This window comes from Bombus impatiens, unplaced genomic scaffold, assembly GCF_000188095.3.
Source record: "Bombus impatiens unplaced genomic scaffold, BIMP_2.2 scf_0525, whole genome shotgun sequence".
Classification (NCBI taxonomy): Eukaryota; Metazoa; Arthropoda; class Insecta; order Hymenoptera; family Apidae; genus Bombus; species Bombus impatiens.
The window spans coordinates 156,310-174,120 of NT_176944.1; the positions used below are offsets into that span (position 1 = coordinate 156,310).

The window sequence follows — 17,811 nt, forward strand, 5'->3', positions numbered from 1 at the left end:
GTCTGCTTCAACCCTTCGTTCGTTCGTTGGTGAAAAATTTGTCGAAGAAACGGAAAATAGACAAGAACATCGTGTGTATCAGAGCCGTCTGTCTCGAATACGAAACAGAAGCTTGTCTCAATTTAATTGGAATGGTGGCTAGACGAACGTCAACGTCATCGTTCGTCAAGGTTCACGGACGGCCGATGAGTGCAGTCTTTGTCCGCTTACGGATCACAATAAAGCTTCCGACCATGAGTACGATTCGCTTGACTGGCGGTGGAAGACGAGGAAACAACGACCGAGGAAGTACACTAAGCGGGGAGTTCAAGGACAGCAAAGGAGTTTCTCTTGCAAATGGATCCTCCTTCTTATTGAAAAACGTCCTAAAGAATAGCAACTCCGAAACCCTTTTCGTCTCCAATGGCGGAGATCGAGACTGAGGAGAGACTTGGCGTCTTTGAAGGTTCATTTGTAGACTACGGGTTTTTATAGGAAGTTTCAAAGTGCAACATTACATAGAATGGGCATAATGTGAAAAGATATATAACATATTCAAGGTAGGTATAATGTTTTTTATAACACTTGGATGGTAAAACAATTTTCTATCGCGTCTGTCTTTTTCGATTGTACATATTTTTCGACAAATATGGATTTGCATAAGAATCCACAGTCTAGTCATTTGCATCTTTGAAACTGTTGATTCGTTTGTGTTACGTGATAATACGGTGACGATATATATCGATATGCTGGTTATTAAATACGTAATAACGGAATGTTATCGAGAAGAAGATCGTTTTCTAGAAATTCCTAGAGTCCCAAAAGTATTTCAAGAGGATGAAATATTATACGGGAATGTATGAGGATTAATCATTTGTAATGAATTTGAAAATGACATTTCTCATCGCTCATATGGGTGTCTGGTAATTAATTTGTCGACCAACCTGTAATATAAACGGATCTATCAATTACGCGGTGAATAATTGGCGAACGCAAGTGAATACGACGTATCAAACGCAATGCTGTATTTTAACGTGGAAAAATCGTTTAAATTGTGAAATTTCGCGCTAATGACGATGTAATTATGCATCTTGGCCGTAGCATTTCATTTCCGGTTTCTTGCAATCAATTTACATTACCGATATCTGTATTTTTAGCAATTTAGCCATAACAAAGCTGTGCAATTTAAAGAAATTGATATATTATATTTATAACATCGCGATTAAAGCGTGGATATTCATGCAAGTTCATATTTTTCTGAGTACAATTCCAAAAACCGGGCCTAGACGGAAATGTGTTCTACCAAATACCATAAGAAACATTACACTCTATACATATCACATTACATGTATGTTGCACATTTTTATCTTCAAATTATCCAGAAACACGTAAAAATCCGCGGTTTAATTATGATAAACTATCACTCGTTCCTTAATAGTTTAGACATCGTTTAACGATCTATGCTCGTCGTAGATTGCGTCGCGTCGTCCAATTTTCCCGCAAAATGAAAACTCGTCCGTTAGCTTCTTCCTCCTCCTTGTATCCCAACTATAAAGAAACGAAAACTCGAGAGCAGAGACGCGTTTCTCTCTTGCACTGCCGTCGCTGCGCGCGGAGGGAGATGCCGGAGCGAGATAAGCGACGCGCCTGCTTTCCAATTCGCAACGGATGATCGCGCGGCAGAAGTGCGTGAGAGGTAACGTGGGCGGGTGGAACTTATTGCGGTGGGTGGGCCAGGCAGCGAGCGTGCGACAGAGACCGCCAACGGAACCCGTTTCTCCTCTATCCTCGTGTGCACTGGCTCGTGAAGCCGACAAAGACAAACCCAGACAGAGAACGAATCCATTAAACAAGCACCAACATCGCTGAATCGATTCGTCGAACGAAGAGGGAATACGTAAGAAAAAGGGGAAGACTTATTGCAGAAAGTGAGACAAGGATAGACATATGTATAGAACGAACAAGAAACGAAGATGGGAGATATTCGGAGCGGGAGAGCGAGAAAAGGACAAACACAGAAGCATTAGAGAACGGATAAAGATAGAAGATATTCGGAGCGGGAGAGCGAGAGAAGGATAAACGTACGTGGAAGCGTCAAAGGACAGATAAAGATAGAAGATAGATGGAGCGGGAGAGCGCCGGGGCTGCAAAAAAATGTGCGTGACGCGAGTCAAGAACGACAGAGATAGGGGGAACAGAGTTGTTCCGTGGAACCAAAGAGGGACAGATATACAATGTGAAAGAAGAGGAAGAAAGATAGAGATAGCGATATACGATACTGAGAGGGAACGACGAAAGCGGAGAAAAAACTGTGCACGCAAGCCTGTCGGAGGAGGAGCGACGTATATACTGAACAAGGAGAGACGATTAGACGAGGATAGTCTTATAAGTAGCATGTTAGAGCGACAAAGAAAGGGAGCGACTAGCGTTTGAATGGAACAGAGAACATGAATTGAAGAAAAAAAGAGACTGTCTAGTATGAAATAAAGGGAGATGGAGCATATAAAGAGCGACTAGTGGAACGAAGAAAAGAGAGTTATATGCTACTGGATAGGGAAGAGTATCATTGAGAGAAAGATAGTCGATATGGGTGGCAGATTGTTTGACAGAGACTGGAACTTTGAGTGGAACGTATGGAACATGAGAATGAAGATATTATGAACGTGATGAGGACGAGGATGGAAGATAGTAGATACGACGGTAGTGTACAGGGCACTGGGCACTGTAGTGTCGAGTATGTATTGGCTGTGAGTTCGTGGGAGAGAAAAAGATGGGGATATTCTGTCGTTGTTTCGTATGAAGACTACAGTAGAAGAACGCAAGTTAAATCTGTTCTTTACAGAGAAACGATTTTAAAATTCAGGGTGCTGTCTATCAATCCCATGTTATCAAAGTTGATCTTTTATTTCTTGCTGGAGCTGTTAATTCGTTCCTTCGTACTTTTCAAAACTGACAAAATATTGCTTGCCTTAATGATTATACCTCTAGTTTTCACAAAACTTCGTCAATTTACCAATTGTTTTTAGAAGACTTACTCCTTTTGACCTTAACAGATTGTTTTCTTTCTTAGATAAATCATACTGAAGTACTTGTTTCGTACTCGTAAATATCGACCTAAATACTCAAAATAAGGATTATGAATCGAGCGCGACAAGGTTGGGCGGGTTCTACTTTTATCAAAGCTTAATTTTAATGCTGACTTTATCTCCAAATTACGAGATCGTAGATTGCTGGATATAAATCGCGTGTAATATCTCAATGTTTTACTTCACACAATATTAAAGTGCCTACGTACTACTTATGTAGGTACTTGTGGAAAATGTCATAAAGCAAAAGGTTAGAGAGTAGGGTCACGCGGAGGTTAATATATAGGTAACTACGCTACATGTACATAGATTAAATAAAATTGCTATTATAACCTTCACCTGGGGAGAGGGTTAATAAAGCTAAAAAAAAATCTCCGAATATTTAGCAACGCTTAATTTGTTAAAATAAGCTATAGAAATTACAATGTAAGCTCCTCGATTCTTTCTTCGAATTATTCTTCATTGTTTAATGTTGAAGTTTAAGCGAAGAGTTATTCGAAGAGTCGTGTAGTACTTGCGCATATTCCATACTATGAGTTAAACAGGTTTGGTATCTTTTTACAAATGATATTACCTAGTCCTTTCAAGGTAATTGCACGGAGACGTCAATTACAAAAATTAACTGGATAATTTTCCCACGATTGTATTTACCGATGGGGAGACGCGAGTGTGCAAATTGGCCCGGGATAATGGCGACAACGTGACGCAGGCATCCGGCCAAAGAAACCGGCCCAATGTTAACCAACTTCATGAAATGAAGTTAAACTATGTTAATAGTCGTTAGTTTAATGAACAATTTTCGTAATTCGCGTCTGTTTTACAAACTTGTAAATCCATTTTTCAAGTTTCTGTCTCGACTGAGATAACGAGGATCGTTAGACTAAAAAAATCGTGAACGATCCGGCTCCGATTTGGACGTAACGATCGATTTTATTTTATGTATAGTCGTTTTTTCCAATGAGAATGGCTGATAGAACAACATTTTTATGCATTTTTTTTAAATTCTTCGTTGACTAAAATTTTCTTTTAACATATTAGGGAGCATTCAATTTTTATTAACAACATTTTCTTTTTTTTTTTGCCTCTTGAGGGATCTAAGAAAAGGGACAAAAGGACTTTGGAGGCTGATTTTATCCTTTTAAACTTGAGTTTCCGCAGCTAAAAAAACATGTATCTGCTATATTTGGCTGTTCTTTAAACCTACAAAGTTTTATCCAAATCGGATCGTTCGCGAACGTTCCTTGTTAATTTATTAATGAAAATTAATATCAGGGAATATATCTTCATTCTGCTTAAGGATATAGATACATAATTTCATTCTATGAATTATTAGTGTGCCATTATGCTAGCATTGCGTGCGAAGTTTCAACTTTTCGCAAACGTTGCTTTGAATATTTTGCAATCCAATTTTAATTTTTAATTACACATTAAGTCTCTTAGTTATAATTTTATTTCTACTAATTGCTTTTAATTTTAATTGAAAATCTTATGATCTTTGCGAGCAACACGGTCGAATGATTAGGCAATGAAAAAATCAATTAAGGGAACTTTATTTATTGTCGCTGAAACTTAAGAAACGGATAGGTCTTTGCTAAAAAAGATTAAGAAAACTTTGATTTGGTTAGACAAGCATATTTCTAAGCTTTTGGAAATTTTTTACGCCTTTTGCGAGCAACACTACAATTACATAATTTGGTAAGAAAAGAATTAATTAAGGAAGTTCTTTGCCACTTTTTCAATACTCCATCGAATCTATAATTTATGAAACAATAGAGAAATTCGTTTAAACCTTCGTCAGTTTCAGCGCGCTCTTGGTAGTAAAAATATCGCATGTTTTCGCTGACGAAGCATGTTTCTGCGAGCCGACGCGCAATTTTTAACTATGTTTGCTCGTCTAGATTCGCGTCCTGATATTTTCCTCGAACTAACGAACTTTCGTTTGGGAAACTCGCGTCGCGATGCCGCGCTTTTCAATCCGCTTAACGTGGTTTCATTTATGCAAAAGTGACGGCGCGCACGTTGAAGATTGTTCGGCTCCCTCGGGGCTAAATCCGATCTGTTTACGCAATCGTGACTTCCAGACGACTACAAATTGCCACGTAAATGTATTACCGAACGATCTCGTTAATTTCTACAAGTGTTTCTGTCGTCTTTATCGTTTCGTATCAATTCTACGCTCACTGTAAGACACATACCATTAACAAACAAACAGTACTTCTTAACATTACGTGTACGAAGAAATATTACAATGTTGCGAAGACTAAGACATTTACAAAAATCTGATAAATTTCAATGAGCATTATATCATTATGATTGTTATAAATTACTATTTCGTTCGAGATCCTAAATTATAAATAAAACTGATATATTTAAGACTAGAATCTGCCTGCAATATGTGCTCAAATGTTCTATATATAAATCAATGTATATATTTATATTTATATTTCAAATGATATTAATTAAAATAAATAAATCTATAAAATTGTGATTTTCTAAATAATAATATGTAATGATATGTGACGAGTTTGATGATTCTAATGTCAGTATCATAATAATATTCGCCATAATATTAATGGATAAACAAAAATTAATTTCTTTAGCATTTGTAGGTATTTATCACTTTTCTCGATGACTATATTATCGTAACCAGTCGCAAGATTCGTGATTTTTTCAAAAATTTTTAGCACAATTTTGTATCTTCTATCGTAACTTTTTCTTTTGGTAAATATAAAAAGATACGATTATAATACGATAATACACATGATAATGGGAAGAAGAAAAAGCATTGGAGTACAATTGGCGGCTACAAACAAACTGGTCGGCTGAACGGTCGATTGATGAGAAATTTTAGTGAACCGTTTTGTATGAACGCAAACATTTGGTCGGCTAGTTTCGTCGACCATCGACTAGTCTACTTGATCAATTTTAGTCGACAGATTTAGTCGACCCGGCAGTAGCCGTCTTAACGGACACTTTGTTTGGATAACAGAACGTTCAAATAACAAAGTACCTATTCGGATAATAGAGTATTTTTGAAAAAAATAATAGACCTATTTTCTTCTTGTGCTGTTTGAAACGTAAAATGTAAAATACGAAAGGTAGAGAAGAAAATGTTCAACGTGGAATTGATGTCAAAAATAGAAAAGAAATATATTAAGCCTATTTGTTTTCTCGAACCGTTCAAAATGTAAAATATCGAATTAATGTTGAAGATATTCCTTAACCTCTGCATATTTTTGAACAAGTAATAAACCTATTGTCTTCTTTCGCATTGTTCGAAATGTAATACATAAAATACGAAACGTAAAAAAATACGAAATTTTCAACATTGTATTAATGTTAAAAATATTCCTTAACCTCTGTACCTGGTTAAAAGAGTTAAGGTCTAAGTAAACTTATAAAAGGAAAAATTCATCCCTTTATGCTTTACGGACTGAAACAGTGAACCCTCGCCCTAAAAAAGCTTATTTCAGTAAGCAAAACAACCCTTCGTCACCTCGCCCCACACTGAAGCCATATTGCTATAATTTGCCCTCATAAATGGCGAAACTCTTTGCGAATGTCATAATCGACAAGGGATGTTGCGTATTCGTTTATCAAGTATTCAGCCCCTTGCGAATTCCCTCGAATCGAATTACGAGCTTACAAATCTGCTCCCATTCACTGACTAACGGTGCTTTCTCTCTTAACAGAGATCTGATGTGACGTCGTTGAACAATCTGGTGGGCCGTGTAAAGGGGCAAAATGAGGGGTGGCAGTGGTGACGTCCCTCCCATGGTCACCGTCCCCGCCTCCGCGTCTCTTAACGTGAGTATACCGTACATTTTTTCCTATCAACTAAAAGCTTGGAATTAATATCCGTTTCACGGAACCTAAGAATTTGAAAGGATGTCAACTTAGAATTTCTTTGCCTTGCAACATTATTTCACAAAAAATCTATAGAAGTAAAGAAAATTCTGACTGCTGCCTGTAACATTAATTTCAAACTAACGAGATTTAATAAACAAATTTCTTGTAAATTTATAAAGATAGTACAATTTTACGCGGTACTTAATGTACATATACAAAAAGACAAAGAAACATTTACCTACTCGATCAATTCTAGAAACTCATGATGGATCCTGATAATTATGGACAATAGGAAAGACGTTGCTCGGTATAAGTTTAATCAGAGACTATAGTTGCATGGCTAATCACATAGTTACACGAATTACGATTGGCGCGTGGCGGTGCGGTTCTCATGTGTACAAGGCCGCCATACATAAAATAATCGATATACGTATGATTAATATTAGGTCGTCCGAAAAGTGTCTTTCTCTTATAGACCCGTCTTTTACAACGATGCATCTTTATACAAACATGCTGTCGAACGTTGTGATCTTTATTTTGATGGAACAAAATGGATCATACGTAATTCGATAAAATAATATAAAATAGAAAATGATGCGCATTCATTATTTCCTTATAAAACGAAAGAAACTTTTCAGGCGATCTAATATTATCGAAAATTTGGATCGTTACTTTTCAAATAACTGTCTTAAAAAATTACGGAAGCCAGAAAAATAAAGATACCACTCCACCTGGATCATCTTGATCCTCAGACACGCTTCTCCTATAAAAAACAAACTTCGAAAGGATCAAAGTTTCTCTTCGACAACTCCTTATAAGTACACCTCAGCCATCATTCACCTTGGTAATACACAATCTGCGTAATGTCTTGTCATCACGAGACGACCAAATCCCTGGAGGATTTTTCAAAGTGTCGCGAGCCCGTTTCCCGCGGGATGATTTCGTAAGCCAATTACCGCGGGCGAGTTTATCGTCACCGCGGAACCGGGCCGTCGTTGAGCAACGCGAAAACCGGTGCTGCAAGTATTCCGCTCGACAGTCGTGTACGTAGGCCTCCATCGATCCTCTCTGGATCGAACAGACGATCGATTCGATCGTGGATAGCCCGCGCGATAACGAGGGTTTCATCCGAACGGAAGGAACATGCTCCTTTTCCCCTTTTTGCTTTTCGATGACACGAACTGCGTCCCCTTTTTCCTTCTTTTTGGATTCTTAAGAGGATTGCAACATCCTCGCAGACATCGCGATGGAAAATGTTTTCGAGATTATTTTTCGTTGGGATTAACGATGAAGCGAGGATTTGAAAATAGTAGGATGGAATTTCAAATGTGCACTTTTTGTAATAATGAGGTTATTAACGTGCTATCAACGGAGTCGACGTTTTTAATCTTCGACGTTGAGGTCGAGAGACATTTTGACATACACCGGCGTACACAAGTATTAGGACGTCAACTGCTATTTAATACAAGTCGTACGCTTTTCACTGTTTTTATCTTCTAAGTATTTTATTGTAAATCAATAGTTTCATTTATACTATTCGCGTAAAATGCCAAATACAGTAAGATTTGTTAGAGTTGTTCAATAGATATAACGAGTAGGCGTTGTAACATTTATGGCTGCAGTGCAGGTATCGGCAAAAATTTGTCAGAAGTGGAATAAAATATCTTTCAGAGTACAATGAGTTAATGGACTGCGAATGTTTACGCAAATTCATATTTGTACCGACGTAAGGGAGAAGCTGGAACCTGAATAGAAAATCACTTTCAGTTGTTAAATATTGTGAAGCATACTATACTTTGCGTACGTTACACATTTGTGTATGTATAAATGTTACTTTTATCTTGTATACCACCATTCAAGAGTATTTAGCTACTTGTTTATTTTTGATAAGATATATTTCAATTAGAAAACTACTGTCAAATCAAACTGCGATAATTTGCTTCTAGTACAATACATAGTATCTGTATCATAATTCGATTAAATTCATTTTCGGAAGTCATTAAGCGACAATAAAACTGATGTTCGTAATTGTTCTACCTTACAGAACTACTTTGTCAGTTTAGTTCAAATTAAGAAGAATATTCTATATAGCTAGGAAGATTCCTGATGTTAATACAACTAGCGATATTTAAGTGGTAAATTTATATACCATTATATATAATAAACACTAAAACAAATTATTTCTGTGATTTTTGATACGTAGGCAATACATATCTATATCTTGTTGATTGCATAAAAAGGCAGCAAGTGTTGCTTTCAGTTATTAATTTACCATTCATTCGTACAATTTGGTAAAATTTGCATGTTGTTACTATAAATCGACCAAAATCACCGAATACTAACATGTAGTATATACTTCTGTATATATAGACGTTACTTTCATCTCATATATTTTTGTACATGTAGCTACTATTAAATTGTCCAAAAAATGTCTTTCTTTTACAGACACGTCTTTTACAACGACGCATCTTTATACAAACATGAAACCTAATCTGTCGAACGTTGTGATCTTTATTTTGAAAATATGCATCTGTTATTTCTTTATAAAACGAAAGAAACTTTTCAGACGACCTAATACTTTCATCTCATACATTTTTATACATGTAGATACTACTTTTATCTCATATATTTTGTTATATCGACGTAATTGTCTATAGGTCACTGAACGCTAGTCTATTTTGCGCAAAATGATTATTAGCACGTGCAATACTTTTGACATTATGTAATTTCAACATTCAACGCGAATGCTAACTTTATTTCATAATACACAGCATATATTCATAGATGATATTTCATAGTATAAAATGTATATTTTAATTCGACTAAGTATCTTACAGATAAGCAATAGAATCAAAGCAGGAAGTCGTTATCTACATTCTAACGATCGTTTAGCTCGAACCGAGCAAGTATCCGCTGAATTATGAACAAGAATTTTATAATTTTTGCCACGTAGAAAAAGAAAGGAAAGAAAAAGCGAAGTATGACAGAATAAACGAGCCATAACGATTTAAAAATGCGAACAGCTATCGGTTATTTACTTGCCGCAAACTTAGTAAAAATTCATTAACAGAAGCACGTGGCTTGGCATAGAAATACACGCACCAACACGCGAGTTCGTAATGCTTCGCCCTCCATTTCTTTTCGGCCAGCAGACCGCCCTGTGTCGAGCCGTGTCGGGACTTAGGGGTAGTCCCACCCTTAGCCACGGCTCACAACGTTCGTGCCCCATGAATTTATCATGTTGCTCCTGATAGAAGCCAGCTACCGATTAGGTAGGCTGCATAAAGCGAGAAATTAGCATTCTCGAGGGAGAACCGAGTAGGATCGTGACGCGCCAAGCGTTTAGGAACGGAAGCGCCACGATTGGATTAAATTATTGCAGCCTCCAGCGTGATTGATCACTACCGTTCTCCTTGGGACGATGAATTGATTAAAATCAATTTTAATCTTGTCTCTAAACTTGCTTTTATGCTGTTCGATAATCTTCTAAATGATTTCTTTCTGCTACGAACTTGCACGTTTCAAATGCTGCTTTATTCGTTACAGCCAGGCTAATTGGACATATTTTTGAACTATATAGACTAACTGTAGGATAAAAGTCAGGTGTCAAAAGAATCAAAGTGACAAAAAGGAGGAAGACAACCTTTGGTTCTCGCATTTTAAGAACTTTTCGCACTGTTATATATAGTAGAATTTCTGTGAGAAATTAGGAATTGGATATTTTCATGGTTTTCATCCTTCTAGTATTAATAGTAGTAGATAGGTATAGTAATTTTAACGCACAGCAAGTAAAATAATTTTTCAATGTTATACAGTTTCCTTTTCTTAAAATTAGATTATCATAGAGTTGTGATATAAATATTCCCTGTAAAGAACATGGAATTTTTTATTTGTTAGAATTCTCGCGCTAGTTTCTGCTATCTTGTAATTTATATTTAGCGATAACTCGTCGAAGCTAACGTTGAAGCTGGAATTAAAATCATAATTCCGATATCGTAAGCCATGGGTTAATAAACGAGTCCATTTAATCGAAACAATATTATTTATTGCACGTTCGTTCGACCAATTACCGCGTTAACCAACACCGTACCGATTTATTTCATTCTCATTCCATCTCGTTCCACTCACTGTGACGTTTTAATAAGTAAAATCTCGAAATACGGTTGTGGAAACAACAAGATGTATCGTCGAGAAATGACGATTCGTGGAGACACGTATCCGACAGGGTTTCGTTTCTCGACCACGCCACGGAAATTAAATTTTCTGCAAGTAGATCGACAGACGACGAATGAAAAACTTGTCGCAAAGTAAGCAAGTTCTCGGGAAATCGTCTCTGTGCGATCATATCTATTCGATTGAGATTTATCGACGACTAACGAACGTTCGTATAACCAATAACTAAGCAAACTGGTTTACTGATAGCAACTATGCGAACGTTTTTGCATCGGAATGTTTAAACACGCAAGTGCGAAGTTTGATATTAGTGTAAAACCAGTAGTTTCGCCAACCAGTAGTTGGAACGCGTAATAGTGGCAACTAAGAGCAGCGATAATATAGTATTCATACAGAATATAAAACAGCGTAAATTGTAGTATCGAGTAGAAATAATGATAACTCCTAAATATTACTATTACTACGAGTTAAATATATACTTGATAATATATAGAAATAATGCTGCATAAGAACCGAATAAAATTGTAGCACGTTGAAGTTACGTTGAATTGAAGCACGTTGAACGAGTGGTTGAAGTTAATAATAGCGTTCTAATGATTATAAAATAAACTATAAAGGTAAAAGATAGTAGCGTTGCATAGAAACTAAAATGTGAGAAATAAAAATATATAAGTTGATGAATGTAATAATAATAAAAAATTCTAATGTAAAATTTCATTTTATTATTCTTTTGCTTTAATAATTATTGAGAATAATAGTAATTTGTAATAGAATTGACCAATTTTGAGCATTGAACGTACTATTATATATCTATAGCTTAGTATTACTATCTACTTAATGATAGCATATACTAACAGTTATTGAAAATAATAAAATTATTACTAATTTTATTATTTTTATTGAAAATAATATTGAAAATAATAAAATTAGTAATAATTTTATTATTATTATATAGCTTGTCAGTAATATTTATCCAATAATAATATTCTTAATTGCATATTATTATACAATTGAATTATGTTATCTCGAATTCACAGTTGCAAATGATTATAAAATGGAACTAAACACGTGTTGTTTTATTGTTCACCACGATGTTCTGAACGTAGAATCGATACGTTTCTATAGCAGAGGACGAGAGTCATGTATGATTTATGGAAGTGTTCTGGTTACCAGGGAGAGGCGTCGAAGAAATCCGATGTAATCTCTCTTTCGCGCTGAACGAGCTTGAAAGTCGCGTATGAATCTTTCAGAGACGTTGTTCACTTTCTTTCCGAGTTTCTTCGGCGAACGAGCAAACTAAGCTCGAACATGTTTCAATATAAATGCTTCATTCGCCATTTTTCACCCTCTACTTATTTCTTTAACGTTTATTTACGAAATCCGCGTAATTTTTTCTTCCTTCTAAATCGTTTTCTATTCGTCGTTACAATGATAGTTTTATACATTTGAAGCGATTCCTCGATCCTTAGGTATCAAATTTTTCATCTTCAAAAGTCTGCTTTGTCCTTAAAGTTGTTTTAATCCATTTGAGCTTCCATATTACTCGTTTCGTTTCATTGAAAATTAAAATGTTATACCCACGGTTCAAGTCAAAACGTTTAAAACACTTTATAGAATATGCGGAGTATCTTATAAATAATTATTATATAAATTTCTACGAGATAGTTTATTAAACGAAAGTTTTATTCCTCCGTCGTGATAATTGATTATTGGGTAAATTTTTGTCTTGCTATTAATGCAACATTTTTTATTCGTTATAAAATATGATAAAGTGATGGTCCCAGCTGTGCTTTTCTCAGCACTACCTTCCTAATTATTCTCTCTAATGAATAATGAAATTCACTGACTCAATGTCCATTTTCCTAGGAAAAGAGGAATTTTAAAGTCTCAGCTGTAAAAGGGCCTGTATAATGTCTATACAGAAAGATTAATATTTAACGTTTATAACAGTTAATAAATACTAACGATAAAATAAGGTTCAAAAATTTGTCGCTTAAAAAATCTTATACGAATTGACGTACGAAATAAAACGTTCAAAATCTCCAAACAACAATTTACCAGAACTCGTTCATTTATAAATAACTAATCATCGATAGACCTCGCATTTTTCTGCATTTAGAGGAACTTTGGAAGTGCAAAATTGCACAAAATGCAGATAATATGAAAAAATACTTTGAAATATCTCTCAGCATAGTGTTTTCTATAGTACTTGGCAAGTAGAACAATTTTCCACCAAGGTGCTACCTTTTAAACTGCATTCTCAAAAATATGAACTTGCATAAAGATTCGTAGTCTCGTTAATCACTGGACTGGACTGAAAATGTGTTTCATTAATTAAAAAAATAGAATTGATGTACCTACTAGATATTTCAGGAAGCTCCTGGATTAATTTTTTATTATCTTTGGCATACCATGCGCGTCCTGCGTAAATTTGACCTTTCTAATTTCCCGTAAACGCATAAAAATCCACGTCCATCTGTTAATCCATTGATCGTGCAGAATTCCATTCACATGTCGACTTTGTTTCTTCACCTCATTCTCGCAGCTTCGGTTTCATCAGCAGTCATCATTAGCGATCGTAGCGAGTACCACTATCGCTTGGCGTTTCGCTAATTGGCATCTGAAGAGATCGCAAGGCCGCGTCGCGTACCGATGGAGATGTCGACCGATCGAAGGACAGTTATTTCAACGGCCAGACGCAGCAACGTGGTTGCGTGCGTGCTTCTACGAACTGGTTTTCTCGGTAGCTTTGATAATGCGACAGCCGTGCCTCGTTTTGCTGAGAATTATCGCGGCCCTCTCTGTACCACGAGCGTTTCTTCGCCATATACGCCGCCCCGGCACTGGCCGCGTCCTTCGGATTATAATAAAATATTAAGCGACCGGGATCACCGGTGCGGGGAGTCCGTCTTTCCATCGAGAAGCGACGTCCTCGTGAATTGCTCGTGAATTTACTATACCTATGGCGAGGGCTGGGGTGAGATCTGTGTAGGTGGTCGATATTGCCAGTCTGATAGCTGGTTGGCCGTGAGATTTGAATTAAAACATCGTTAACCGGACAGATAACGCGGAAACTAACGCCTGTTCGCCAGCGTCTTTTAGTTTTCGCGAAATGTTTCTCACGTGGGAAATTTTAAATGTGCAATTTCAAATGATGATCATTTTTCAGTAACCTGAGTGTTATTTTCAGTTTCAGCGTTACGGTCAATCACTGAGGTCTTTCTGTGTGATTTTTTTTTTTTTGCTTCAATATTCGTATTGTCTGAATCTCAACCGTATGTCGAAGAACTACCATCTTCCGAATCATTGGTATTATTGTTCGGACAATTGTATAAATTTCATCGAGGATTTCTTCTTCGTTTAAAAATATTGGATCGATAAAGTATCTACTGGTTCGATGAATTAAAGTTTTTGGTCGATTGTAATTCAATTTAGAGTAATTGTTTGAATAATTTCAAGATTAATGGACATTGCGTGAGTAACGTAGATTTGAGCTACTCTTGTGTCCAAAAGTAGAGGATTTTTGTTCATTTGAAACGCAAGATTCTATGAAATAGATTTGTTAAAAAATCCCCTGTAATGCGATATAATTTAACTTTCGCAACGTTATAATACACGCGGTAATTATCAACTTCGTTTTGTAATTAACACATTCATTTGTGGATATCATCGGTGTACTAACAACAAGTACCACACTCGATTATTTTTGCATTTTAATGCAATTTTATCTACTCTGTGAAGAAATGAATATTCATTTCATTATATCTAATTCTTATTCACTTTCAAAGCCTACTATAAATATGCAATGCCGTTAAAAAATTATGAGAAACGATTGACTTACTAATTTGCAATAGCGCAGAAAAACATCAGATTTTCACATTTAAATAACAAAACTGATAAATAGAATTTTATTTGTACAATGAATTGCTTTTACTGCCATCGAATAAAATTAATACTGCGATAAAACATCTATTATTAAAAAGCAAATATCTCTACATCATATCAACAATCTCTTTATTTATTTCGCAAAATTTTATGTCACACACATAGTATAGCATGAAGGGCAAAAGAAAGTGCAAAGGATAAAAAGTACGAAAAACAGCGCAATTATAGAAAAAGAGAGTCATAATCATATAGATATATTATATAGATTGTCATCTTCAACATGGTAACAAATGTTACAATTACTACAATCAGCTTATTGTTAATGCAGCGTAGTTTTCATACAAATTTGCAATATTCTATAAAAATCACATTTACTCGAACAGAGCTCGTATCTAACTTTCGGAGAGTACTATAATTTACATAACAAATTTCCTTTTCTACCACACGATTTTCACCATACAATAAAATTACTACTACGATGAATTGTTAATAATCTGTTATTAAAAATCAGATATCTCTGTATCATCGCCACAATATTTTTATTATCAATCAAACCGAAGAACCGCTCCAAAAAGAAGAACCATATCAATGGTGCCATAATTCATCGCGTGTTCACGTTTCCGGTCGATGTTTCACCCACAGATCATGATGGGCGACGACAGCCTGAGCGACGATGTGTTCGAGGTGGAAGACGATGTCTCCATGGCGGCTTCCAGCGGTTTAACGCCGAGGTCTATGGGCCAACCTTTGACCATGACCCCTTCGCCGACCGGATATCGAGACTACAAGCCCCCAGCGGAAGTATTAGACGATAACTATGGCTACTCGTCCAGAGACTACGATAGTATGAGGAGTAGCTTGAAAAGGACCAAAGAAGAAGATTCCGGAATGGCGCACAAGGTGAGTTCTGTATACTTTTTCAATAACTAGCCGAGATTATAGAATAATTCATGATTTTTAAAGTAATTTCTAAAAATTATCGATATATTTTTTCTGGTATATTTCTTGACATCCTATATGTTTACTTTCTGAGAGGATATGCACGAGGAAAATGGAGTTTAAATCCGGATCGAGTTGTATAGAAACGCGAACCTTCTTCGATATTATGTGGCGAATGGATTCGATGAAAATGGATTTATAGAATTCGTTTGAATGCGTTGGAAATTTGGAGACCTTATGATTAAAATGGATCGAAAGATGAGACATTTGAAAGGATTTCGTGATGGAGATTCCAAGTTGTTTTGAGGTGGTCTCTTTTAAAGGTTTCAAAGTCTCAGTAATACTACGTATTACGATAAAGTTTCCTAGAAATTGAATTATATTACGACGTAATTGGAACTCGATAAGGTTTCTAAAATCCTGATATATTCTCATAATCCGGCGAAATTTCAACCTACGAATAATTGCCTGAATGTATGTTTTATTTGACGAATGAAGTTTCAACCATAATTTTCTTCTTCTTCGCCACAGATACAAAATTTGCCAATAAAATAAATTTCAAAAAATTGTATGTAACACACATAATATACCATGAAGGGGAAAAGAAAGTGCAAAGGATAAACAGTACCAAAAACAGCACAATTTTAAAAAAAGAGAGTTATAATTAATAAGAACAATTAGATTATAAATAACAATATTATAACATGGTACCAAATGTTGCAATTACTACAATTAGATTACTCTGTCCGCCTGTGCATCTATAAGACTTTTCTATAATTAGTATTCAAATACTTTCCTGTACCACTATACATATACAGCACCTTCGTTTTCATGATATTACAACACCGGTGAGAATAAAGGATCAGCGACGACTTCACGAGAATCCATCCTCAAAATAACCGCATTATCTCATAAATCCTTAGGTCCTATTTCGCCTTTTCTGCATTCAATACCCACGAACATACTCTCACTAACATACAACTCTTCTAAAACACGTCTAACACCCTGATCCTCCGATATCCTTACCATTGCTGACTTTTACTTTAAATCTTCTTCCCTAAAACCTGTGTCATGTACATCCGTAGCCAGCTCACATCCTGCACACTCTGTTTCCTTCAAAATCTATTTGCCCGACGTCTCGCCATTACTCGCCGATGCAACATCCAACGTTAAGTACACGTTAGCTCTCGCGTGGATATTCCGAGTATTCCCGGCATGTATCCAGCCGAGGAAAAAAATATTCACCGCAAGAACGTCGTTTGATATTCATTACCGGCTCATTTGCATGATGGATGGGACACAGCGTTTCTCGGATGTAGCAGCAACAAGGTCAGTCATGCCTTCGTACCAAGGTCAAGCTGGCCTCCTCCCCGTGGCAAGCCTGTGGAATAATGATCGGGAATGCCCGAGGATCGCTGGTACGGCCCCCAACACGATCCACTACGTCCTTCCTTCGGCTTCTTCCTTTTCTTTTCGGCTCTGCTCTCGACAGGGAGACCCGTGCCTATCCCTCTTCCATCCTCGATTCGTCTCGTTCTTCTTCGTCGAACCACGACCCCGTTCACCGCCTCTTTCTTCTCAACGTTTTCTTTAACCATTCTTCTATCCCTTTTATGAATATCCTATCTATCTGCGTGTACGTGTTTTGCTTGTCTTGCCTTCTGCCTTTATGCTTGGCTTTTCACACCAATTTCATTTTTTCTTTCGGTTACATCGTTTTATTGTTTAGACGACTTTGTGTGTTTTATACCATTTTTTTTTTTTTTTTTTTTTTTTTTGTGTTTTTTTGTTTTTTTTTTTTTTTTTTTTTTTTTTTTTTTTTTTTTTTTTTTTTTTTTTTTTTTTTTTTTTTTTTTTTTTTTTTTTTTTTTTTTTTTTTTTTTTTTTTTTTTTTTTTTTT

At 36.0% G+C, this 17,811-nt stretch overlaps 1 protein-coding gene across 2 annotated transcripts in view; it reads left to right on the forward strand.

Moving 5' to 3' along the window:
* The window catches only part of LOC100749250 (ras-related protein Rab-37), a 177,784-nt gene that overhangs the window by 33,024 nt on the left and 126,949 nt on the right, over window positions 1-17,811 (forward strand). For both annotated transcript variants that reach the window (XM_003491166.4, XM_003491165.4), the window contains 2 exons: window positions 6,758-6,872; window positions 15,615-15,872. In XM_003491166.4, the coding sequence (XP_003491214.1) occupies window positions 6,810-6,872; window positions 15,615-15,872 (321 nt within the window). In that variant the 5' untranslated portion in view covers window positions 6,758-6,809. The remainder of the gene's footprint in view (window positions 1-6,757; window positions 6,873-15,614; window positions 15,873-17,811) is intronic.